Genomic DNA, 27,083 nt, shown 5'->3' with positions numbered 1-27,083 from the left:
ATTGTTTTCTGACAACTCCAACAGATTATTGTTCTACATCTCATCAAGTACCACTGTGGTGATTTTCAAGTTGTTTTACTGTATACTTTTTTAATAATTGCATACCAAAGTCGACATATGCTATTGACATTGCTATATAGACATTTAAAAAATTCATAAAAAAATGAAATCAAAATGTTTTCTGAAAACTTCAACAGATTATTGTTCTACATCTCCTCAAGTATAACTGTGGTGATTTTCAAGTTGTTTTACTGTATCATTTTTCAATCATTTCATACCAAAGTCGACATATGCTATTGACATTGCTGTATAGGCATTTTAAAAATTCATAAAAATATGAAATCAAATTGTTTTCTGAAAACTCCAACAGATTATTGTTCTACATCTCCTCAAGTTTCACTGTGGTGATTTTCAAGTTGTTTTACTGTATACTTTTTCAATCATTTCATACCAAAGTCGACATATGCTATTGACATTGCTATATAGACAATTTAAAAATTCATAAAAAAATGAAATCAAAATGTTTTCTGAAAACTCCAACAGATTCTTGTTCTACATCTCCTCAAGTATCACTTTGGTGATTTTCAAGTTGTTTTACTGTATACTTTTTTAATAATTGCATACCAAAGTCGACATATGCTATTGCCATTGCTATATAGACATTTAAAAAATTCATAAAAAAATCAAATCAAAATGTTTTCTGAAAACTTCAACAGATTATTGGTCTACATCTCCTCAAGTATAACTGTGGTGATTTTCAAGTTGTTTTACTGTATAATTTTTCAATCATTTCATACCAAAGTCGACATATGCTATTGACATTGCTGTATAGGCATTTAAAAAATTCATAAAAAAATGAAATCAAATTGTTTTCTGAAAACTCCAACAGATTATTGTTCTACATCTCCTCAAGTACCACTGTGGTGATTTTCAAGTTGTTTTACTGTAAAACTTTTAATAATTTCATACCAAATTCAAGACAAATGCTATTTACATTGCTTTATAGATATAAAAAATCATCGCGGTCAGCGCGACGGCAAGGTCGTGGCTGGGGAATCTAACGTCTCCGTTCCCTCCTTCACGGAACGAGAGTTACTTACATAACCTAGACGTTCCCCTTCAGTCGAATCACTTCCACGTTACATTGGGAACAAGGCAAGGCAAGTTTATTTATATAGCACATTTCATACACAATTGCAATTCAAAGTGCTGTACATAAAAGGAATTAAAATCATAATAGCATAAAAATCATAAAAAATTAAAATAATAATCACAACAATAAAAACAGAATTTAAGAACATTTAAGATGATTTAAGATTAAATGTATTTTAAAATGAATTAGCACAGTATACACAAAATAATGCAGTCTGTTCGGACGTAGCACAGTGCTCATTCAATAAAGGCACAACTGAACAGATGAGTTTTGAGTCTGGATTTAAATGTGGCTAATGTATTAGCACATCTGATCTCTTCTGGAAGCAACTGTGGGCGGCATAATAGCTAAAAGCGGATTCCCCTTGTTTTTTGTGAACCCTTGATATTACTAACTGACTCGATCCTAGTGATCTGAGTTGGCTGTTCGGTTTATATTCAGTGAGCATATCTGCAATGTATGTAGGTCCTAGGCCATTGAGTGCTTTATAAACAAGTAAAAGTACTTTAAAATCTATCCTAAACATAATTGGTAGCCAGTGTAAGGACCTGAGGACTGGTGTAATATGCTCTGATTTTCTGGTTCTAGTCAGAATCCTGGCAGCAGCGTTCTGTATGAGCTGCAGCTGTCCAATGGTCTTCTTGTGAAGGCAAGTGAGGAGACCATTACAATAGTCCACCCTGCTGGTGATAAAGGCATGAACAAGTTTCTCCAAGTCTTGACAGGAAACAAAACATCTAATTCTTGCAATGTTTTTGAGATGATAGTATGCTGATTTAGTTACTGCTTTGACATGGCTACTGAAACTGAGGTCTGACTCCAGAATCACACCAAGATTCTTGACTTGATTTTTTGTTTTTTGACCCCTAGCATCAAGGTACGCATTTACCTTATGAACTTCATCTTTGTTTCCAAATGCAATGACTTCTGTTTTCTCCTTGTTTAATTGAAGAAAGCTTTGGTACATCCAACTAATTTCATCAATGCATTTACAGAGGGAGTCAATGGGGCTGTAGTCATTTGGCGATAAGGCTAGTTAAATCTGGGTATCATCTGCATAGCTGTGATATAGCAGGTGGCACAAACCCACGTGCCGGCAGGTATACGTGCTAGCAGGTGGGAGTGTTAATGTAACCTTCCCAACGTCCTGGGGGCCAATTGTGGGGGACCCCACAGGAATGCCAGTTGTACGGAAACATGGTTGGGGGGCGGAGCACATGAGATCTTTCCATGTGGAAATAAAAATAATTCAATATATCCATAAGTTCTTAGGGACATACGAGGGAAACAGAGGCCTTCTGGTTGACCACCGGAAAATACTGAAACATATATTGCCACAACCAGCGGGGCGAAGGAGACCCGGCAGGAGCACAGTCAGGAACTACTCCGCAACTAGCCCTGACTGCGGGGCATGGAGGACCCAGGGTTAATGGGAAAATAGCGCACTGATCCTCATGGGAATGGTGCAGCAAGCCGACACCAGCCGACCTCCCCTCATCTGAAGTCCTTATGTTAGGACACGGGAGGAAACAGCCTCTACGCGAAGGTTATAAAACCTAGCGAAGGTATTCAGTGTCGCCCAGCCCGCAGCTCTACAGATATCTGCTAGCGAGGCGCCATGAGCCAACGCATAAGATGAGGCAACACTCCGTGTGGAGTGGGCACGAACACCTAAGGGGCATGGCAGTCCCTGATACAAGTATGACAGGGAGATGGCATCTACCACCCAATGAGCCAACCTCTGTTTGGAGACAGCATTCCCTTTCTGCTGACCTCCAAAGCAGACAAAGAGCTGCTCGGTGCGTCTGAAGGGCCGAGTGCCACTTCCACTTTGAGAAGAGGCGACTGGCAAAGGGAGGAATTGGGAAGGGCGAGCGAATGTGGCTGGACATTGGCGAAATAGCTCCGAAGCAGCTGAAACGTCACGGGGTGGAGTCGCCATTCCGCAGGGTGGTTGGACTGCCGTGGAAGCCAACAGGCCGTACGGTTTCCCTGGCATCATGAGAATGGCACGTAGCAATGTCTGCCACGTTTGACTCCGTAGGAGCAGATGGTGGATGAGCTCTAAGTGCCCGTTGCACACAGCATCTCAACCTGTGGAAAGCCACGGGCTGACTATTCGGCAACACTGCGGGAAAACGCCAGTCCAGAGTGAGCCGAGATGCTATGTCCATTTCAGGACTCGATCGTGCTGAAGCGGTCTCACATGAAACGAGCTCAACGGAAAAATGGCTGAAGCTGTCATGTGCCCCAGGAGCCTCAAAATTTTGAGGAGGACCGCTGAGTTGTGCCTGCATAATCGTAGGCACTACAGCACTGACTGTGTACTCTTGGTGGCAAGGCGGGCTGTCCTGTTGACCGAGTCTGGCTCCAGCCCGGGAAAAGAGATCCCCCTCTATTCTAGAGGGAGTCTGCTCTTCTCTCGGTCGGCCTGAAGGACCAGATGTCAGAGGTGCCGAAGCACCAAGTCCCCAAATTCACACAACTGAACTCGCGAGTGAGCTGGAAGGCACCAGTCATCGAGACGGTTGTAAACGCGAATCCCTGTCTGCCGAAGAGGGGACAGGAAAGCTCCCGTGGCCTTAAGAAGGATGCGGGGAGAAGGGCACTGGCCAAATGGAAGCACTTCGCACTGAAATACTCGACCCCCGGGGGCAGACCGCAGAAGGGGTCTGAGCCGGGGAGGAATCGAGACGTAACAGCGGGTGCTCTTCAACCCACCCCTGGAGACGGAAGCATACTCATATGCACATCATCGTGAGCATCTGATCCGGCAGCCTGAAAAGGGGCTGAAACAGAGCTCCATCCAGGATGGGTGTTTATCCACCATTCTTTCTGGGCACGTTGAAGTAGAGACTGTAAGACCCTAACTTCATCTCGGCTGGAGGGGCAGGCTGGATCGCGTCCTCCGCAAGCAGGACAGAGGCAAGCTTCCCTGAAAGAACAAAAATGTAAAGGGTACCTCTGAACCTGGGCGGACGCCTGGAGAACTGAATCGCAAAGCCAAGCCATGCCGTACCGTCCGTATCAACCACCACGGCAGTAGCAAGGGAACGTTGACCGTCGTGACCGTGGTGGGGCAGCCTGGGGGGAGACAGGGAAAAGAGACTGAACCCAGAAGGATGTACGTCCTGGAGAAGAGTCAACCTGCACTAAGCAGTGGTTACCTTCTTCCCTGGTTTCTCTTTTTGAGTAAATGTGGGTACCGTCGACCTGGGGGCGGAGGGTGGCGAGGGGAGAGGAGCTGGGCAGCGGGCAAGATGAAGAAGGTGCCCGCCACATTTTGACCAGCTCCTCATGCACCTCTGGGAAGAAACCTCGGAGGGGTGCTGCGCGGCCGGGATGGCATCCTCACTCTCAGACTCTCCCTCTGATGCTGCAACAGACATCTCCTCCTCCTGTGGAGTGCCAAAGGAGACGCTCAGCCCGGCATGCGGGGAAGCGTACTGCTCTGGCATCTCGGCGGGACCACGCTGAGGTGCGGAAGTCCGCAGGGCTTTTGGGGCCGGCAGAACGTTTGAGAGATGCAGAGAGACTTCAGCATGGCCATGGTCATGTGTTCGCAATGAACGCACAACCATCCGGGAACGCTGCCCCAGCATGTTCACGACCTAGACATGTGAGACAGCGTTCATGTCCGTCCAGAGAGGTGAGGTAACTGCCGCACCCACAAACGCACAGCCGGAAAGCCATTCTTAAAAGAACGTCTAACACAGCTGTGAGAAATTGCTCTTTTAGTCCCGGTCTGCCCAGTGTAGGATTACAAATTTATAAAAGGTTAAACATAGATTCCAATATAACTGCCTAAACAGAAAAGTAATGCATATTGTGATTTCTAAGAGCAGACAAACCAGACCCTGAGACAGGAACCTTATGTCTTTAAGCAGTTCCTGAACATCTGGCAGGTTTCTCTTATTAAGTGTGAAATCTAAGCTCAAAGTACAACTGTGTCCTTTTGTTTATTCCCTTTGCATTTGAATGCTAAATAGATCAAAGCCGGGAAAATCCCACTAGGCTGACTATCTGTACTGCATTTGCATGCTTTGTTTAGATTGACTCCACCTCTATGTTTTCCTCTCCCCCTGGAAAGGTATATAAACTGTAATGTATATGCCTTAGTAGACGACTTTTTGATGACTGCAGCAACGAACAGCTAGGATCTCAATAAAGAGAAACTTCTGCTTCAAGATATCCAAAACGTCTCCTGGTCTCTGAGAAAAGTTCACAACACCAGGCAGGAAACCGCGGCACCACTGTGCACTCAATGGGGCTTGCTCGCTGGAGAGCAGGAGGCTTTGTTGAGGCCGTGAAATCGGCCGCCCGCAGGAACACTTCTTTTTCTTCTGTCGGCTTGAGCATGAGAGGCTCTCAAAGCGAAAATGCCACTCGCCAATGTTCATTGGACTTTTGAATAAGGCTCAGAGATGATTGGTCTCTCATGCGAGTTCCCAATGTAACGTCGTAGTGATTCGACTGAAGGGGAAGTAATAATCTGTTTTTAGAGTTTTCAGAAAATAATTTGATTTCATATTTTTATGTTTTTATTAATCATGTATTTATAGAGAAATATTAAATAGTTTTGGTCCAGATTTGGTATGCAATTATAAAAACAATTAAACTGCATGTTAAGCTGCATGAAAATCACCACAGTGGTACTTGAGGGGATGAAGAACAATAATCGTTTGGAGACTTCAGAAAACAATTTGATTTCATAATTTAAAAAAAAAATTATATCTATAAAGCAATGTAAATAGCAAATGTCGATTTTGGTATGAAATTATTAAAAAAGTATACAGTGAAACAAATTGAAAATCACCACAGTGATACTTGAGGAGATGTAGAACAATAATCTGTTGGAGTTTTCAGAAAAAAATTTGATTTAATTTTTTTAAGAATTTTGAAAATGTCTATATAGCAATGTCAATAGCATATGTCGACTTTGGTATGAAATGATTGAAAAATTATACAGTAAAACAACTTGAAAATCACCACAGTGGTACTTGAGGAGATGTAGAACAATAATCTGTTGGAGTTTTCAGAAAACAATTTGATTTCATATTTTTATGAATTTTTAAAATGCCTATACAGCAATGTCAATAGCATATGTCGACTTTGGTATGCAATTATTAAAAAAGTATACAGTAAAACAACTTGAAAATCACCACAGTGTTACTTGAGGAGATGAGGAACAATAATCTGTTGGAGTTTTCAGAAAACAATTTGATTTCATTTTTTTATGAATTTTTAAAATGTCTATATAGCAATGTCAATTGCATATGTCGACTTTGGTATGAAATTATTAAAAAATGATACAGTAAAACAACTTGAAAATCACCACAGTGGTACTTGAGGAGATGAAGAACAATAATCTGTTGGAGTTTTCAGAAAACAATTTGATTTCATTTTTTTATGAATTTTTAAAATGTCTATATAGCAATGTCAATTGCATATGTCGACTTTGGTATGCAATTATTAAAAAAGTATACTGTAAAACAACTTGAAAATCACCACAGTGATACTTGAGGAGATGGAGAACAATAATCTGTTGGAGTTTTCAGAAAACAATTTGATTTCATTTTTTTATGAATTTTTAAAATGTCTATATAGCAATGTCAATTGCATATGTCGACTTTGGTATGCAATTATTAAAAAAGTATACAGTAAAACAACTTGAAAATCACCACAGTTATACTTGAGGAGATGTAGAACAAGAATCTGTTGGAGTTTTCAGAAAACAATTTGATTTAATTTTTTTATGAATTTTTAAATTGTCTATATAGCAATGTCAATTGCATATGTTGACTTTGGTATGAAATTATTAAAAAATGATACAGTAAAACAACTTGAAAATCACCACAGTGGTACTTGAGGAGATGAAGAACAATAATCTGTTGGAGTTTTCAGAAAACAATTTGATTTCATTTTTTTATGAATTTTTAAAATGTCTATATAGCAATGTCAATTGCATATGTCGACTTTGGTATGCAATTATTAAAAAAGTATACAGTAAAACAACTTGAAAATCACCACAGTTATACTTGAGGAGATGTAGAACAAGAATCTGTTGGAGTTTTCAGAAAACAATTTGATTAAATTTTTTTATGAATTTTTAAATTGTCTATATAGCAATGTCAATTGCATATGTCGACTTTGGTATGAAATTATTAAAAAATGATACAGTAAAACAACTTGAAAATCACCACAGTGGTACTTGAGGAGATGAAGAACAATAATCTGTTGGAGTTTTCAGAAAACAATATGATTTCATATTTTTATGAATTTTTAAAATGCCTATACAGCAATGTCAATTGCATATGTCGACTTTGGTATGCAATTATTAAAAAATGATACAGTAAAACAACTTGAAAATCACCACAATGAAACTTGAGGAGATGAAGAACTATAATCTGTTGGAGTTTTCAGAAAACAATTTGATTTCATATTTTTATGAATTTTTTAAATGTCTATATACCAATGTCAATAGCATATGTCGACTTTGGTACGAAATTATTAAAAAATGATACAGTAAAACAACTTGAAAATCACCACAGTGGTACTTGAGGAGATGTAGAACAATAATCTGTTGGAGTTTTCAGAAAACAATTTGATTTCATATTTTTATGAATTTTTAAAATGCCTATATAGCAATGTCAATTGCATATGTCGACTTTGGTATGCAATTATTAAAAATGATACAGTAAAACAACTTGAAAATCACCACAGTGATACTTGAGGAGATGGAGAACAATAATCTGTTGGAGTTTTCAGAAAACAATTTGATTTCATTTTTTTTATGAATTTTTAAAATGTCTATATAGCAATGTCAATTGCATATGTTGACTTTGGTACGAAATTATTAAAAAATGATACAGTAAAACAACTTGAAAATCACCACAGTTATACTTGAGGAGATGTAGAACAAGAATCTGTTGGAGTTTTCAGAAAACAATTTGATTTAATTTTTTTATGAATTTTTAAATTGTCTATATAGCAATGTCAATTGCATATGTCGACTTTGGTATGAAATTATTAAAAAATGATACAGTAAAACAACTTGAAAATCACCACAGTGGTACTTGAGGAGATGAAGAACAATAATCTGTAGGAGTTTTCAGAAAACAATTTGATTTCATTTTTTTATGAATTTTTAAAATGCCTATATAGCAATGTCAATTGCATATGTCGACTTTGGTACAAAATTATTAAAAAATGATACAGTAAAACAACTTGAAGATCACCACAGTGGTACTTGAGGAGATGTAGAACAATAATCTGTTGGAGTTTTCAGAAAACAATTTGATTTCATATTTTTATGAATTTTTAAAATGCCTATATAGCAATGTCAATAGCATATGTCGACTTTGGTATGCAATTATTAAAAATGATACAGTAAAACAACTTGAAAATCACCACAGTGATACTTGAGGAGATGAAGAACAATAATCTGTTGGAGGTTTCAGAAAACAATTTGATTTCATATTTTTATGAATTTTTTAAATGTCTATATACCAATGTCAATAGCATATGTCGACTTTGGTACGAAATTATTAAAAAATGATACAGTAAAACAACTTGAAAATCACCACAGTGGTACTTGAGGAGATGAAGAACAATAATCTGTTGGAGTTTTCAGAAAACAATTTGATTTCATTTTTTTATGAATTTTTAAAATGTCTATATAGCAATGTCAATTGCATATGTCGACTTTGGTATGCAATTATTAAAAAAATGATACAGTAAAACAACTTGAAAATCACTACAGTGATACTTGAGGAGATGGAGAACAATAATCTGTTGGAGTTTTCAGAAAACAATTTGATTTCATTTTTTTATGAATTTTTAAAATGTCTATATAGCAATGTCAATTGCATATGTCGACTTTGGTACGAAATTATTAAAAAATGATACAGTAAAACAACTTGAAGATCACCACAGTGGTACTTGAGGAGATGTAGAACAATAATCTGTTGGAGTTTTCAGAAAACAATTTGATTTCATATTTTTATGAATTTTTAAAATGCCTATATAGCAATGTCAATAGCATATGTCGACTTTGGTATGCAATTATTAAAAATGATACAGTAAAACAACTTGAAAATCACCACAATGAAACTTGAGGAGATGAAGAACTATAATCTGTTGGAGTTTTCAGAAAACAATTTGATTTCATATTTTTATGAATTTTTTAAATGTCTATATACCAATGTCAATAGCATATGTCGACTTTGGTATGTAATTAAAATAAATGATACAGCATATAACATACAGGACATGCAGAACAATAATCTGCTGGAGTATTCAGTTTGATTTCATATTTTTATTATTTAAAAAAAAATGTCTATATTGAGAAAAATGGTATAAATAAAAAAAACTTTGGTATTCAATTATAAAATAATGAAACCGTTAAACAGCATGTAAATCACCACAGTGATAGGATGCAGAACAATAATCTGTTGGAGTTTGAAGAAAAGAATTCGATTTTTATATTTTTATGATTTTTTGCGCATGTCAGATTAATAGTTTTTTTAGGGGGGAGACAGAGATAGAGAGATTGTTAATAGCATTGGTCCTGACTACGGTGTGCAGTTCTTAAAAGCAGTTTAGTAATATGAAATGCGCCGCGTTAGGTCGGAGGTGTTTGTTACCGTAAATAACTATATAGGCGCGCAACATAAATTTAGGCGGAGATGGCGTGACCGCACTTTTACGAAGCGCAGATGGTGTGACCGCAGTGTCTTCATGATGTCTTTCACTTTGGTACACCTTGAAATGTCTGAAATCACATCCAGAGGAAGCTTTTCTGAGAGTTAGCTTATCTTTGTATCCAAACTAACTGGTCAGGTTGTTCTCTTTTCTCCTGAGTGTGAAACACAGACTGGCATAGTAGCGGTGCGCGCGACTGTTCCGCAGGTGTGCATGACAGCAAGAGAGTGAACAAAAGCTCGTGAATCTGGACCAATCACGCTCCAGCAAAACAGTGAGACTGGACGACACGGATAGACCATCAATACCTTTGCTGTGTACACTTTAGTGGGAAAAACAGTTTATCGTCCGGTTTAAGAATATCCTAAACGTCACTATAAATCAATAACCGACTGATAACTGACATTTATAAGTTAAAACTAGTATGAGGGAAAGCTTCCCCACTAGAGAGCGCGCAGAGAACGCGACACACGTGCTTAGTGTGCACTTTGGAGAGCCCTGTAGCAGTTGAATATTAAATATTATTTTTGTAAAAATTGACTGAATTTAGGATTGTTTATTAAGAAATGTGGTGCTTTGGGAACTTTAGAGGAGGACATTGTGTTACAGTACTCAGTACTACTGATCCTTGAGGATCAAAGCACTGGACATTTGTCTCTCTTATCTGATTCACCCAGTTCAGTTCGTGGAGCCTAGACTAATGAGCTGATGAGTTGAATCAGGTGTAGTAGATAAGGCAGACATCCACATTGTGCAGTGCAGGTCGATGATTGAGAACCACTGGTCTTTTATGTTCTGTTCAGGGATGTATACATTCTTAAAAATGCTTTTTTTTTTTTCACAGCGATGCCATAGAAGAACAATTTCTGGTTCTTCAAAAAACCTTTCAGTGAACAGTTCTTAAAACAAACACATTTTCCTTGTGCAAAGAACATTTTAATACCCCAAAGAACATTTATCTTCTGTACAGAACCTTTCTTTGGAATGGAAAGGTTTCAAGGATGGTAAAGGTTCTTCATGGAACTAGAAGCCAATAAAGAACCTTTATTTTGAAAGGGGTCATGCTTTTAAGCTGTGTGTGATCGTCTCTCATTAGTAATCGCTCCAGTGGTCTAGTTTCGTTTCCACAGCTTTCAGCCCCACCTTGCTTTTTACTACAGTGGCGTTAATAAAATTATATATATATATTTTTAAAATTACTTTTATTATTAGCTCATTCATGAACATTGGCCATGGGGAAGAAGACAACAACTTGCATGATTCCACACTCAATCATGGCGCCATCAAATTACGCCTTTGTTTTGTTGTTTGTTTTAAATATGCGCTCTCTAGCGGCGAAAATGACATATTGTGCCTTTAAGGGGGCGGGTCTTTTAAGGCTTGTCAAGAATCGGCCACTATTATGATTGGCTAACGTCATTGCATAGAAAGTGGTATCAACGCCCCCTTGCTATTGCATTTGAGTGTTTTGACAACATGATAAAAATAACACCATTTCTAGACAAAGCATTATGAAACCATTTACTTACCGTTTGTGATGCAGCTGCAGTCAAATCTAGTACTGCTTGCTCCAAATGCTCAGATCAATCCTTTAACACGATCCGGGATGCCATTAACAATAAACTATCCGCTTGTTCCTTATGCTGGGATCCTTCTGATATCTGTACAAAGTTCCGAACAAGCTGTTTAAACCAAACATGTCAAAAAGCACTCCATTTGTCTTATTGAAGACAGAGTCAAGCGCATGAACTGTGTCAGAAAGCAAACTGTATACTGTATCCAGTGTAGACAAGATAGTGGCAGTGATTAAAATGTCTATTTGATTTTGACGCAATGCGACACTCAGCATATTCAAGTGATCCGCCGTTAAGCGACTAAGCGCCAGTGGGCGGGGCCTATGGTAAGAAGATGACGTCAGCTCCAAACGAGCTTGATTAAATAAACCCTTTGTTTATAATGAGAAGGACATTTTAAGCTATGAAACTTGCAGGATGAAAGACCTCTTATATGCCAAAAGATCAAGGCAAATTTGATTTCTCATGTCATGACCCCTTTAAGAGTGTTGGAGATGGAACACACTATACCTCATAAATGTTGATGTACTGTTAAAGGCTACCTTTATTATCGCAACTCTCGAGAAGAAGAAAGAACATCACGTCATGTCCTCATGTTATCTCCAAGGCTGCATGTACATAGGAAAGTCTTCATGTTAACATGATGCAAACCAGAAACAGGAAAACTTATGCAAGTTTTATTCCACAACCTGGAGGGGAAAACTTCATAAATAAACACATAACTGTAGTCATTGCTATTTTGGCACATTGCCGATGGGTAATTGGTCAGGGGTAATTCAGCCTGCTAGAGGGGGTATGTAAGAGGACCCTTGAGGGCCCCTGACAGACTGTCTGACATGGAGCCTGAGCCAATGAGGATGTTTTTGGAGGAAGGGTCTCTATGTATGGAAATAAAAACGGCTTTGTTTTCCTGCACATAGCGACAGTATCCAATAAGGTCAGCTACAATTTCCATATCAGTGATTTTATTTACAGAAGGATAGTAATTTGGAGAACAGGGTTAACGAGTGCAGGACTAGCACTTAAGGAGATCATGATTATTGTGATAAATTATTGTTATTAATTTGTGTGTGCGTTCCTCCCACTTAAAAAAGTAGACTAAACAATCAAACAAAGACTTTAATACCCTTTAACAAGGTCAAGATAAACTTGTTTATGCATGCATGTTAGCTAATAAATTTATCAGTTACCAACCACAACCTTCTTCACCCTCCATGCCAACATCAAATGCCCTTCTTCTCTCCCCCTCTCTTGTATCTTTGAGCTCATTGGCTGTCATGATAAGTCCAAGTGTATTTTTAGGGCGCTATCCTGTCATAGGGGTGGACACAGGGAGAAAATAGATATATACAGACCACTGCAATAGAAATCAAAACGTAATTTAAATCTGCTACCACTAACACTACTGGAAGTGACAGAAGGTATGAGTTTCCCAGCTGTGAAAGGTAAGATTGCATTTTAATGTATTTCAGAGTGAAACTAAGAAGAGATGTTAGTTTCTGAGTTTAAAGTAATGTAACAAGACATTTTCCTCTCATCTGCACTGATCAAGCTCAAACTGATCAACAACCAAACACGACAGAAATCAGCAACCAAGGCCGCCAGCAAGAAGAAACTGTCACAGATTCAAAAAGTGACACACATAAAGAAAACTTCAATTTGAAAGTTGAAAATGGTGTGGTGAAATCCAAACTTCACAATGTGTTTGAAAGCCAACAGACCAGTATGAAGGATGAGAACAGCACCAAAGTCTGTTTGACTATTAAGAGCCACCGAAGAGGTTCACCTTCAGTGGAGCAAAATGACCCAAAGCCATTAACCATTGTACCGATACAAGAAAATGTGGTTTCACATAAGGTATCGTTAGAGAACTATGACGGGAAGTTATGTGAGGAACAACGGCCGAGTACAAAGCGCCAACTGTCCGCTGAGAGCGCGGCGAAGTCAGTGAGTGTAAGAAAGAGGAGCACTGTGAAAAAGAGCCAAGACGAGATTGTGAAACCCCTCTCAGTTGCCAGGCCTGGCACGCAGTCTGGGAGACCTTATCTACCTGCAGTCTCCTCCTCTCAGAGGAAACCCAGAAAACTGCTATTCTCCAGCACTGATATTTTCAGCAAAGTAGACACATTCTCAATCCAGAAAGGAAGAGAGGTAACCCACAAACACACAAGTCTTTGTTTTTATATTCTGGTCCTTGATGATCAACGTCCTGCAGAGCTTAGCTCAAACTTGTCACAAAAATACCTGCCTGGAAGATTCTAGTGATCTCAAAGACCTTGATTACCTTAGTTCAGGTGTGTTTAATTGGGGTTGGAGTTAAACTCTGCAGGACTGTGGTCTTCCAAGAGCAAGATTGCCATGTTATAAACAATAGATTTAGGCATGAACATGTCTTTTTCAGTTGAGGGAGCAGGAAGTATTTGATGCTCAGAAGATTGCAAATGCCGTCACTGAGGGGAGCAGAAATGATCTGGAAAAACTCAGGGCCATATGGATCTGGCTGTGCCATAATATTGGTAACTGCACATGCAAGAATGCACACACTGTAAGAAATTATTTTTCTAAGTTGTAAATAAAACAAATAGCACTGGAGTACAGTTGAGGTCAAAAGTTTACATCCCCCTTTCAGAATCTGCAAAATGTTAATTATTTTACCAAAATAAAAAGGATCATACAAAATGCATGTTATTGTTTATTTAGTACTGACCTGAATAAGATATTTCACATAAAAGAAGTTTACATATAGTCCACAAGAGAAATTAATAGCTGAATTGATAAAAATGACCCTGTTCAAAAGTTTACATCCTTGATTCTTAATACTGTGTTGTTACCTGAATGATCCACAGCTGTGGTTTTTTGTTTAGTGTTAGTTGTTCATGAGTCCCTAGTTTGTCCTAAACAGTTAAATTGCCTGCTGTTCTTCAGAAAAATCCTTCAGGTCCCACAAATTCTTTGGTTTTCCAGCATTTTGTCTATTTGAACCCTTTCCAACTATGACTGTATGATTTTGAGATCCATCTTTTCACACTGAGAACAACTGAGCGACTTCTACGCAACTACTACAAAAGGTTTAAATGCTTATGAGGCGGGGGACAACTTTTTGAATTTGAAGATCAGGTTAAATGTAACAAATTTTGTCTTCTGGGAAACATTTAAGCATCTTCTGTAGCCTCTAAAGGCCAGTACTGAATTAAAAATATGATATTTTGGCAAAATAAGAAAAATCTTTATTCTGTTCAAAAGTTTACACCCCTGGCGGCTCTTAATGCATTGTTTTTCCTTCTGGAGCATCAGTGAGCATTTGAACCTTCTGTAATAGCTGCATATGAGTCCCTTAGTTGTCCTCAGTGTAAAAAAAGATGGATCTCAAAAGCATACAGTCATTGTTGGAAATGGTTCAAAAATGACACAAAAATCTGGAAAACCAAAGAATTTGTGGGACCTGAAGGATTTTTCTGAACAGGGGGCAGTTTACCGGTTCAGGACAAACTAGGGACTCATAAATAACTATCACAAAACAAGAAAAACACAGCTGTGGATCATTCAGGTAACAACAAAGTATTAAAAATCAAGGGGATGTCAAATTTTGACCTCAACTCTATGTTTGTCAAATTTACTAGCAATTTTTGAGGGAAAACTGTTTCTACACAGATTTTCTAGTGAGAACAAACGTTTTTAAATGCCAAGTTCTGTCACGAAACTCTAGCTGAAATCCAGGCTGATGGTGTCGTTAACGCAAAATGATGATATTCACAGCGTTAAACTACTTGGCTCATGTTGCATATGCATTTTTGCATACACATTTCGCAGAGCACTTTCAGAGGTACTCTGAAACTCTCCACCTCCCCAGCTCTACCTGTATAGATCTGCTACGGGTTATTATATATGCTTTTTGTGAAGTAGAAATATGTCTTAAAGGGGTCATGAACTGCCTTTGTTTTTATTTAAGTGACTACTTCCTCAGATAAACTGTCTTATGTGTTTGTGCATAGAGTATGATTTGGAGGGATACCTTGGTCTTTCTCAGAAGATTTGCTCTTCTGAAGAAGTCATCAAGACGGGAAAGGGTGTATGTAGCGGATACTCGGGCCTCTGTGTGGAAATGTGCAGGTAAGTGGCCAAAAGTATATACACACACTTCATGCCAGCAGAATGTGGCTCTGAACTTTCTCTCTTTTCTCTAGGGAGGTGGGCATTGAGTGTGTGGAGGTGAGCGGGTACAGCAAAGGCGTCGGATACCAGGCCGGGCACAGTTTAGCTGAGAAGCGTTCCGATCATGAGTGGAATGCTGTCTTCGTGGGGGGTCAGTGGTGGCTACTTGACGCTTGCTGGGGCGCTGGCACTGTGGATATGAAATGCAAAACATTTATGAAGAGGTCAGGCCCCTCAGAGTGTCAGTTATTCATATCATACAGTACACACATACTGCACACAATAAGCAGACAAATCATGACTAGTTTTTATATACTAAAACAAACACTATATATTCTACAGCAAGCAAGAATTGGGTTTCTGGGAGAAAATATCTTTATTTATTTTTTGCTTGTTTCAGGTATGACGACTTTTATTTCCTGACTGAACCTAGTGAGTTTATAAGCTCACATTTCCCTGATGACCAGACCTGGCAACTACTCACCACTCCTATTTCCATGGAAGAATTTGAAACGAGACCCTTGAAGACCTCCTCGTTTTATCAGTTTGGATTGACCCTGACACAACCCAAACAGTACAAAACCATCACAGGTATACATACACACACAAAACATACACTAACGACACAACTACACATACGCAAAATAGAATAATGCATAAACTCAAAAGGGAAGATTAGTGAAGCACACACAATGTCTGTCACACTGTAATGAGATAATAGGCGGCTGCTGGCATCAGCTCGTGGTGAGAAGCTCTGAGAAAACAGATTAGACCGTTTGCTGCAGAGATTAGACAGTCTCATGCGAAAAAAAGTTGTTGTAACTAAAACTTCCCGAATACTGTCTATAGTATGCACTGCAGAAAATGCAAGCAAGAGTATTAAGTTAGTGTAAACATTAGTGGAACTACAAAGAAAGCTTGGCAAAGCCTCTGCTGGTACACTTCTTGAGATGAGTTTTTAAAACTGAACTTCTTTAAAGGTCTATTGAAATGCTTTGAAACATGCAGCATTGGATGTGTTGATGTAATTTCAACTGAAACAGGAAGACAGGGCTGAACATATCAAACAGTCCCGCACCCTTTTTCTAATATAGCCAATAGCGTTTTGTTTCTATCACAACTTTGATCAGAGCCACTGAGCTCAATAAAGCCACAATTTCATCCATATCGCTATAAAATATACCATTCTCTATAGAATTCAAATGGGTCTGATACGTTTTATGGTCTGTGCCGACTTGCGCTTATGATTCGCTCTGTGCTATCGTGTCTCTGGACTTCTTTTGCCCCAGTCGAAAGCATATTTACACTGAATCATTCCCTAGCCCTGTATAGTGCATTATGTGCCATTCACTGTACAGAAAATATTAATTCTGTGAACCGAAGTGACCGATTTCAGCCGCAGCTTCAGCGTCTATTTATAGCATAGGGGGCTGGACGTTTCAGATTCTAGAGAGCATTTGATTGGACAGAAAGTTTGATGAGAAGTGCAGTGTGATGTCATCAAAATCGTTGATGCATATTGGCGGAAGTTAGAGACTGTAAGTTTTGAATGCGTATATCTTGTAAATGCAAGTTTTGTCATTGTTATGAAACACACTAGCTTATAGATAGCCTTAAGTCCAACCAATTCATACTAAAAGCCAAAAAAACTTCAAGTTTGATTTCATGGGGATTTTAAAACCAAACACTCATGCATGAGACGCTGTAAAAAGCAGACGCAAACACTTACGCATACATTGACCATGCAACCAATTAAAAGTATTGCAGTGCAATGTAGAAACAACCCACTAGGAAAGTATATTAGCTTGGGCCCTATTCTACGGAGGGGCAGTATAAATTGCTTTCCCATCCAGTTGGAAGAAATCATGATCATGTTGGGCCCCTTTTCTGTACTCGTTTTTAGGGCATTTGGCTGTGTAATCCACTGTTGACAGATGAGAAATAGTGAACATTGATTTAGCACCCGCCAAAGCCGCTCCAAATTCCTGCCACGCTCAAATGCCTTCTGATTGGCTAAACAAAGAATCTGACAGCAGCCCATGGCTACGTTTTATTTTACCATTAATGGAGAGTTGTGCTGTCACAGAGATCGACATAATATCCCAGCTATATCAGTAATATCTTGAAGAGAGTTCCCTCCCTACCTAATCGATTTCTACTGAGGGCCACCCTCCCTGGAATGCAATTTCTACCAAGGGGGACCCTCAAACGTGATTTCAACTGAGGCATGGTTCTCCAATGCATATATTTAAAGGGTTGGTTCACCCAAAAGTGGAAATTGTGTCATTAATTACTCACCCTCATGTTGTTCCAAACCAGTAAGACCTTGTTCATCTTCAAAACGCAAATTAAAATATTTTTGATTAAATCCGAGAGCTTTCTGACCCTGCATAGACAGCAACGCGATTACCACATTCAAGGCCCAGAAAGGAAGTAAGGACATTGTAAAAATAGCCCATGTGACATCAGTGGTTCAAAAGTCATTCTTTGAAGCTATGAGAATACTTTTCACGTGCAAAGAAAACCAAAATAAATGTATTTAACAATTTCTTCCAACCTGATCTCATGACGAAAACGTACCTATGGGAACTTTTTTGCAAGACGCGAAATACATACCACCATGTATGTTTAGTGACATATTCGATGTGAAATGTCCACTGAGTGCCGCTAAAAGAGTCCGTTTTTTTCCCCGAAACAGATGAATGTACATATGGTACGTTTTATGTGACGTTGATTTTGTATGTGTCACTGCAGTTCTGACTTGAAATGTCCATTAAATGGCTCTATAACTCCTATTACTATAATGCTCTGTAATGGTTTAAAATAATGTACCATCTGCACTACACCTAAACTTACCCGATAGTATGAACAAAAGCAAATGTGACATAAAAACACAAACTCAAAAACTTAAAAATTGAGCAAGCTTGTCACACTCAGGAAGCAAAACATATGGAGCTGTATCATAACTGTGTATAAAAACAATTTTTAATCTAAACGCGATATGTCCTCTCGACCATTCAGAATTCGGTGAGCGTTCGACGCAATCCAACATGGCGGCGCTCTGAAAAGAGATGCTTGTGTTCAGTCTTCAAAATGAGTGCTTTAAACTCTAATAACACTTTTGATGGCCTGGACGAGCCAGTGATACCTACACTTGTGGGTAGAAAAAGCAGACTAGACAAAGAAAATCACAAAAAAAGAAGGTTTGTCACTCAGGCCCTGTTTACACTAGTGCGTTTTCGATTTAAAACTACGTTTTAAAATGAAAACGATCCTCGTCTACACTAGCGTGTAGCGTGTATAGGTAGATTCCCTATTGTTTAGATGAAGGACGTGTTTTCAAAAGTCTCCGTTTTGGTCCGTTTACAATGAAACGCAACCCTAGAGTTTTCAAACTAAAACGCGCAAACTAAAAGCCGTCACTGGACGACCTGATGATGAATTTTAACAAGTTTCATGAAAGACCAAGCAAGGTTGACCAGGACAGGGCCATACGTCATCTCTTGGACATAACACAAGTGAAAAAGCAGCGTCTGAAAGTCCTGGACGTAAACAAACGAAAAGACCGACAATAAAAATAAAGATTTCTATTAATTTATAGTATGAGTCCCTAATGTCATATGTTGCATGTTCTCTTTTTTTTTTTTTTTTTAAGACATAAACGAACAATGTTTTGGAAAAAAAGAATGGATTTGTAGCATTTTTAAACTTAATATTGTTGTTAATACAATATTGTTGTTTCACACGTTCAGACTGAGCCAACAGATTATTTTAACAGGATAAATTAAATATTAACAAAATGTATGGGTCTAGGCAGGGTGCGATTTGTGAAAACTTTTTTCTCTCTCCATAGGCAGAGGTTGACCAAACTGTTAGTGTAATCTGTTACCAACGCGCATTATATAGGCTACCCGTGTTTTTAGGCAAGAACCAGATAATGAGTGTCAGGTCATGAAATGTTTTTAATACGACAGTAGCTGTATTATGTGATCACAATTTAATAAAAACATAGTAAGTTAGGCCTATTAATAGTAATGATTTAATTTCAAACAACAAATACATAGAGAAGGTGAGCAAAGTATCAACGGAGCTTTTTGGAAACTCCGAATATGTAAACCACTGCGTTTCAAAGCTCTCCAATTGGATTGCAAATCATTTGATTCAGACGACTTTAAAGTGCGTATCACAAATAATTTGATTTAGATCGGGACGCGGCTTCACGGGACGTTTTATCCCCACCTTGGATAAAAATAATTCAGCAGAGGCAGGGAAATCCCCCCCATACTTGCCTCACAAACATGAAAAATATAGGCTATCTATAGATAGTGAAATGTCTACTTTTAAATGAACAAACTCAAGACAAAACAAATATTCTCAGATTATATAATGCGTAAGAAATCATCCACTACTGCAAAGATGAAGAGTCAGTGTCTTAAACCGAAAACAAAGAACGCACTAGTTTATCAATTGATTATTAAAACATTAATGCAGTCTCCTTGTTGTTTTTCCCTGACATTCATAATTATTATATCTACCAGTGCGCTGTTTTTTTTTTGCGTGCACTTGAGTGCTTATTAGGCTATGTAGGCCATTAAAGGCTCATTACTATGATTTAAATGGTTTATTAATAAACATGCGACTAACTGTTGTGCAAAAAATGAACGACTAGTCGACCAGAAAAATCTGGCAGAACCATACATTGTACTCTTGTGAATGCACAAATAATAATTGAATAAAGTTATTTTTGTATTGTTTTTTTGCACACAAAAAGTATTCTCGAAGCTTCATAACTATTTTACCAATGTCCTTACTACATCTCTGAGCTTGATCACTGAAGTTGCGTCGCTTCCATGTAGGGTCAAGTAAGCTCTCAGATAAACTCTCAGCTAAATTTGTGTTCCTAAGATAAATGAAGGTCTTACAGGTTAGGAAAAGAATTAATTTTTTTTAGGCAAACTATGCCCAAAGGAAAGTTTACCTCCATATTTACATGTTATTGTCACTGCCGTAATTTTCCAGTGTGAACGTAGACACAATATTACAGTAACATTTTGTAAATGTGTCAAAATTTGTTTTCCGCAGACGACGGGGAAGCATTTGTGTCCGTGAGCTCCTCTAGACCACTGACCTTTTCGTATGAGATGAGGCAGCGGGATCCCCAGACAGGAGCTCCAAAGCAGGAGGAGGTTGACAGCTCCTGTGGTCTCCTGTCAGTGACTCGTCAAGGGATGAAGTTGCGATTACTGCCCCCAGAGCCTGGGGCTTACGAAGTGAAGCTGTTCGCCCGGCGAGAGGGCGAACCTGGTGTTCTGCGGTGGATTTGCTCTCTTGAACTCGAGTGCCCGAGTATCCAAAAGAGGCAGGCCCTGCCTGATAACCCCTACGTGAACTGGGGCCTGGCATCAGGGGCATTGGCACTAGGCGTCAAGGGTTGCAGCGTCGCAGGAGAAGAGGCCATAGAGGTGGATGAAGGTGGCGAGTGCAAGGTGATCCTACAAACATCACGACCTCTGATGATGGTGTGCGAGCTCGTGCACCATGAGCTCACCATTGCCGCGGCCAAGCGCTGCCTTGCGTTGCAAATCACAGCAGAGCAGCTGGTGTGTAACGTCATGTGCCCGTGCAAAGGATTTTACCGGCTGTCGATATTCGTGCAGGACTACGACAGTGGAAGTGGGACTTTTCAAAACGCCGGAAACTACCTGCTGCACTGTCAAAGCCCAGGGTTGAACCCAAACACACTTTATCCTCCAGACTTAGGCCTGTGGTGTGGCCCTGGGGTCCGTACCCAAGAAGCCGGACTGTCCCATTTCAGCCACACAGGGGCGATCGTAAACGCACCCCAGGGTCGGTGCAATATTACCTTCCACTGCGCTTCTCCAGACATGCAAATACACGCGTCCCTCTGCACTGAGCTCCACGAGCAGGCTCATTTTCCTCTGTCCCGATATGTACTCTTGACATTTACAGATACATCTAAGGTAACCGTGAGCGTGTGTGCGCCCAGAGCGGGAGTTTATCGTCTTGGTATTTATGGACGCAAGCCCCCTCAGCAGGACTACATGCCACTGTGTGACTTTATAATAAGAAGTGTGTGTGAAAAGCCTGGAGATCCGTTTCCATGTGTGTATTCAGCGTGGGGAAGAGGGTGTGTGCTGCTGGAGCCCCGCATAGGTGTGCTGGCACCCCAGAGTTCAGTGAGTTTTCGTGTGCGGATACCAGGTGTGCAAAGAGTGTGTATTGTGGGAGAGAAACGAACGGATCTGAAGATGAATAAGAGCAGAGTTTGGGAAGGTGAGGCTGTCACTGGAAATGCCACACAACTCAAGCTCGCTGCTGTCACTAAAGAAAGCAATGATATGCATGTTCTCATGACCTTTGATGTCCTTAACCTGAAGAATGAACTGTGAACAGAACAAACGTTTGTCTAGCGGACAAAAGGGCTACGGTTACACTGCAGTTCAATGTGGTCTCCCATCACATGTAACAAATTTTTTTTGTGTTTTTTTTTTTTTTTTTGAAGAGTGCAGGGTTGGCAAATGTCGGTCCTGGAGAGTTTTGCTTTAACCCTAATCGAACATGCCTGAAAAAGCTAATCAAGGTTTGAAGGGTTACTGGAAAGCTACAGGCAGGTGAGCTTTTATCAGGGTTGAAGCTGAAGTCTGCAGGACTGTGATTCTCCAGGACGGGAGTTCGCCATCCCTGTGATAGTGTGAATCTTGAGAATCTGGTCATCCTTCAAATTTAGAAATAAATCTGAAAAAAAAAAAAAAAAAAACATGAGAAGATAACCTTTGTAAAAAAAAAAAAAAAAAAAAAAAAGAGCACAGATCTTTTAATTTTTTGTATTTTTTTTTTCCATTTTTTATTTATTTAATGTAATTAGTTTTATGCCTAAATGAAGAAAACAACTTTGTTATTGGAATAAGAAGAATTAATATAATTTAATGCAAGAATATAAGATATACAGTGCCTATATATATTATACTGTTAAATTGCTTTAAATTACTTTTTTTCCCACATTAATCGACACTTCATACACCATAATTACAAAGCAAAAACAAAACTGTTACAACTTTGTAAATGGATTAAAAATAAATAAAAAACTGGAATAAATACATTGCATAAGTATTCATACCCTTAATTGAGTACTTGGCTTAAGCACCTTTACAGCCTCAAGTCTTTTTTTTTTTGGTATAATGCAACAAGATTTGCACATCAACATTTGGCAATTAGCTGCTATTCTTCTCCTCACTTCTTCACCTCTCAAACTCTGTCAGGTTGGATGGAGACTAATATACATTTTCAGGTTTCTCCAGAAATGTTTGATTGATTTCAAGCCCAGGCTCTGGCTGGGCCACTCAAGGACATTCACAGAGTTGTCTATGAGCCACTCTTGTTGTGTGCTTAGGGTCATTGTCCTGTTGGAAGGTGAATCTATTGCCCAGTCTGAGGTTCTGAATGCTCTGGACTGGGTTTTCATTAAGGCTATCTCTATATTCTGCTGTGTTGAGCTTTCCTTCTACTTTGACGTCCATGCTGCTTAAAAACAGCCCCACAGTATGAGACTGCTACCAGCACACTTTTCTTTTGGCATGGTACTCTCCAGGTAATGAGCAGCGCCTGGTTTCCTTCAAACATGATGCTTGGGATTGAGGTTCTTCAAACCACAGAATCTTGTTTCTCAAAGTCTGAGGGTCCTTTAGGATTCTGGCCACACCACCATAAAGCCCAGATCTGTGAAGTGTTACAGTGATGTTTTCCTTCTGTAGGTTTCTTCTACATCCACATATGATCATGGAGCTCAACTAGAGTGACCATCAGGTTCTTGGTCACCACTTTAACCAAAGCCCTTCTACATCAATTTCTCAGTTTGACCAATAGGATACCTCTAGGAAGAGTCCTGGTTGTTTCAAACTTCTTCCATTAAGGGTAACCGAGGCTACATGCTTCTGTGAATACTCAATGCAGCAGAATTTTTTCTGAACCCTTTCACAAGATGTGTGGCTTGATGCAATCCTAGTTCTGAGCTGTACAGGCTTTTTTTTTTTTTTTTTACCTCAGGGCTTGTTTTTTGCTCTGATACAAATTTTCAGCTGCCTTTCCAAATCATACCCATTCAATTCCATTTGCCACAGGTGAACTTCAATCGAAGTGGAGTAACATCTACAAGCAATATGAATGTTCCTGAGCTAAATTTCAAGTGTCCAAGGGTATGAATACTTATGCAATAGAATCTTTTTTATTTTTAATAAATTTGCAAAGATTTAAAAAAACTGTTTTTTGCTTTGTCATTATAGTGTATCCAGTGTAGATTGATGTAAAAAAAAAACAAAAAAAACAAATTCACAGCAGTTTAACATAAGGCAGAAACATAAAACATGAAAAAAATGAAGGGGTATGAATACTTTCGCAAGGCATTGTAGCTGGCATTTTAAATCAGTGTTTTACATATTATACATTTGAAATACGTTACCAAAAAAGTTGGTGTCGATAAGATTTTTTTTTTTACAGAAATGAATTATTTTGCATTAAATTAATCAAGAGCATTAAATTGTTCAAAACTACAGTAAAAAACACGAGTTACATAATCAGATTACTTTTTCAAGTTACTTTTTTGAATAAGTAACATGTTTCTTTGTTTTCCCATTTATTCACTGATAGCTTTCCTGCCCCGTGTTGAGAGAAAGAGAGAAATCAGGTATTATTTACTTTGCAGTTGCCAGAAATATAACTTTTGGGATTTTTGCTATTAAAAATAAATAAGCAAGCCCAGCCTTGTTGACAAAAAGTAATGCAAAAGTAACATAATGCATTACTTTCCATAAAAAGTAACTAAGTAATGCAATTAGTTACTTTTTTTGGAGTAACGTGATATTGTAATTGTAATTACTTTTGAAAGTAACTTTCTCCAACACTGGTAATGGCTGCTTAAAATTCAGCTTTGGCAACCCAGGAATAACTTTAACAATTTATTTCAAGGTGTCCTTGTTACACGTTACATTACTATTATAATAACAATTAATTATGCTTAATTATATGCAAGTAACACTAATCACCCCCTTTACCATATAGTAAATACATGTAGTTAATATTACTCAATACTTAAATGTATAATTACACAAGGACACCTTAAAATAAAGTGTAACTGGAATAACTTTTAAAAAAAAATATATATATATATATAATACATATTTTAATAATATTAATGTTTAGATTAATATTCAGAATATTAATGTTATTACTGTATTGTTGATCAAATGCATCCATGGTGAGCATGAGAGACTTTTGTTAAAACCCCCCCAAAAATCTCACCAGCTTCAAATTTTAGTAGTGCAGTGTGTATCATATTTGAGCAAAATTGGAATTGGCCTATTTGTATTGCAGTGTAAACGTAGCCTATAAGAGGAGAAAAGAACAGGACAAAAGCATATGAAAGAAACATCCCCAGGTCACTCATTTTTAAAATAAGCTGTTTCTTAATGACATTTATGTCACTGTACGTGTGTGCGCGTGTGCATGTGTGAACGTCATATTTGCATGGTGACACATCGAGTCTGTATCCTCAACTGCTCTTAGGCACTGAAGGTATCAGGGACATAAAGTGACTACCAGATTAAAGGGCTCTCTGGTCTCAGTGTGTGTGCAACAGAAAGGACTATTACTGTCCATCCTATACACCAGTCCCTGGCAGTGATCAAAAGACAGAGGTGACCAAACAACTGCCGCACATTGAATGCAGCCCAAACATGGTGTTGCATGATGCTAGCAACATGAAGGTCACGGGTTTGATTCCCAAGGAATGCATGCATTGAAAAAAAAATGTATAGCTTGAATGCAGTGTAAGTCACATCTGCCAAATGCAATATGTGTTCAATCTAAAAAAAAAATTTCAATATACAGTTGAAGTCAAGTTTGCAGAATCTGCAAAATGCAAAATGCATGTTATTTTTTTATTTAGCACTGACCTGAATCAGATATTTCTCATAAAAGATGTTTATAGTCCACAAGAGAAAATAGTTGAATTTATAAAAATGACCCTGTTCAAAAGTTTACATACACTTGATTCTTAATACTGTTGAGATCATTCTTTTCAAACTGAGGACAACTGAGGGACTCATATGCAACAGAAGGTTCAAACGCTCACTGATGTTTCAGAAGGAAACATGATGCATTAAGAGCCGAGGGTGAAAACGTGTGAAATTTGAAGATCAGGGTAAATTGAACTAATTTTGTCTTTTGGGAAACATTTAAGTATCTTCTGTAGCTTCTGAAGGGCAGTACTAAATGAAAAAAAAAAAATGATATTTAGGCAAAATAAGAAAAATGTACACATCTTCATTCTGTTCAAAAGTTTACACCCCTCGGCTCTTAATGCATCGTTTTTCCTTCTGGAGCATCAGTGAGTGTTTGAACCTTCTGTAATAGTTGCATATGAGTCCCTCAGTTGTCCTCAGTGTAAAAAGATGGATCTCAAAATCATACAGTCATAGTAGGAAAGGGTTCAAATACACAAAAATGCTGAAAAACCAAAGAATCTGTGGGACCTGAAGGACTTTTCTGAACAACAGCGGGCAGTTTAACTTTTGAACAGGGTCATTTTTATGAACTCAACTATTATTTTCTCTTGTGGACTATATGTAAATGTCTCTTTATGTGAAATATCTTATTCAGGTCAGTACCAAATAAAAATAACATGCATTTTGTATCATCTCTCTTATTTTGGTAATTAACATTTTGCAGATTCTGCGAGGTGTATGTAAACTTTTGACTTCAACTGTATTTTTATTTACCAATTTAAGATTTAAATTGTTATATAAATGTAAAAAATAAAATTGCTTATTGTTCATCCTATATTCCAAATACTGACTGGTACATGCAGCCAGGCTCAAAATCATTCTTAACTCCACTATGAGGAGCCATGGGAGACAAACAGGCCTTAGTAAGGTTTACATGATGCAGTCATAACAACCAGTCAGCGCATCAGAAATGAAACCTTGAACTCGTCCCACTGGCCAGTGAGAAACAATGGCTGCTATGTGTGCAACGGGTGGGTACTGTCTCCAGGGAGAGATGAAGGGAGTCTGATGTAAGTTGAAAGAAATGTGGGTATTGTATCTGCAAGAGGGTGAGCGCATTGTTTTAGACACAACCGAGCGAGAATGGGCTGAGACACGTGTGTGGATCCTTGGGGTGCGTTATAGTCCAATATGAGTGTTTTGGAAGATGGGCTGGGCAGCGACCCAAAGTGAAGGCCAGGAAAAGGATGTGTGTGGTAGGCTTCAAATTGACACACAAAACAGTGCTCGATTACATATTACAGATACACATACTAAGTTATAAATAGCTTCTGTTGTTGCAGGCCCCCGAGATTAGTGTTTAAGCTGGGCTTGGCATCCTAAAAGATGTTATCACCATGTGACAAATCCACTGCTGAGTTGATAACCTTACACATACAAACACACTTCTCTTCCTGGCTGTTTTTTGTCTGAAGATGTTTT

The 27,083-nt window shown here is 38.6% G+C and overlaps 1 protein-coding gene across 1 annotated transcript; it reads left to right on the top strand.

Moving 5' to 3' along the window:
- Positions 1-12,799: 12,799 nt before the first annotated feature.
- ky (kyphoscoliosis peptidase) lies at positions 12,800-26,425 on the top strand. The gene is made up of 7 exons (XM_073834123.1): positions 12,800-12,875; positions 12,983-13,581; positions 13,832-13,946; positions 15,423-15,540; positions 15,615-15,806; positions 15,983-16,173; positions 20,665-26,425. Exons 1-7 carry the CDS (start codon positions 12,854-12,856, stop codon positions 21,990-21,992), a joined length of 2,565 nt encoding a protein of 854 aa, XP_073690224.1. The 5' UTR covers positions 12,800-12,853; the 3' UTR covers positions 21,993-26,425.
- Positions 26,426-27,083: the final 658 nt, after the last annotated feature.

Source organism: Garra rufa, chromosome 2 (genome assembly GCF_049309525.1).
Source record: "Garra rufa chromosome 2, GarRuf1.0, whole genome shotgun sequence".
Lineage (NCBI taxonomy): Eukaryota > Metazoa > Chordata > Actinopteri > Cypriniformes > Cyprinidae > Garra > Garra rufa.
Note: the sequence above shows the minus strand (reverse complement) of the source record. Positions and strands in the feature narration are given on the sequence as shown.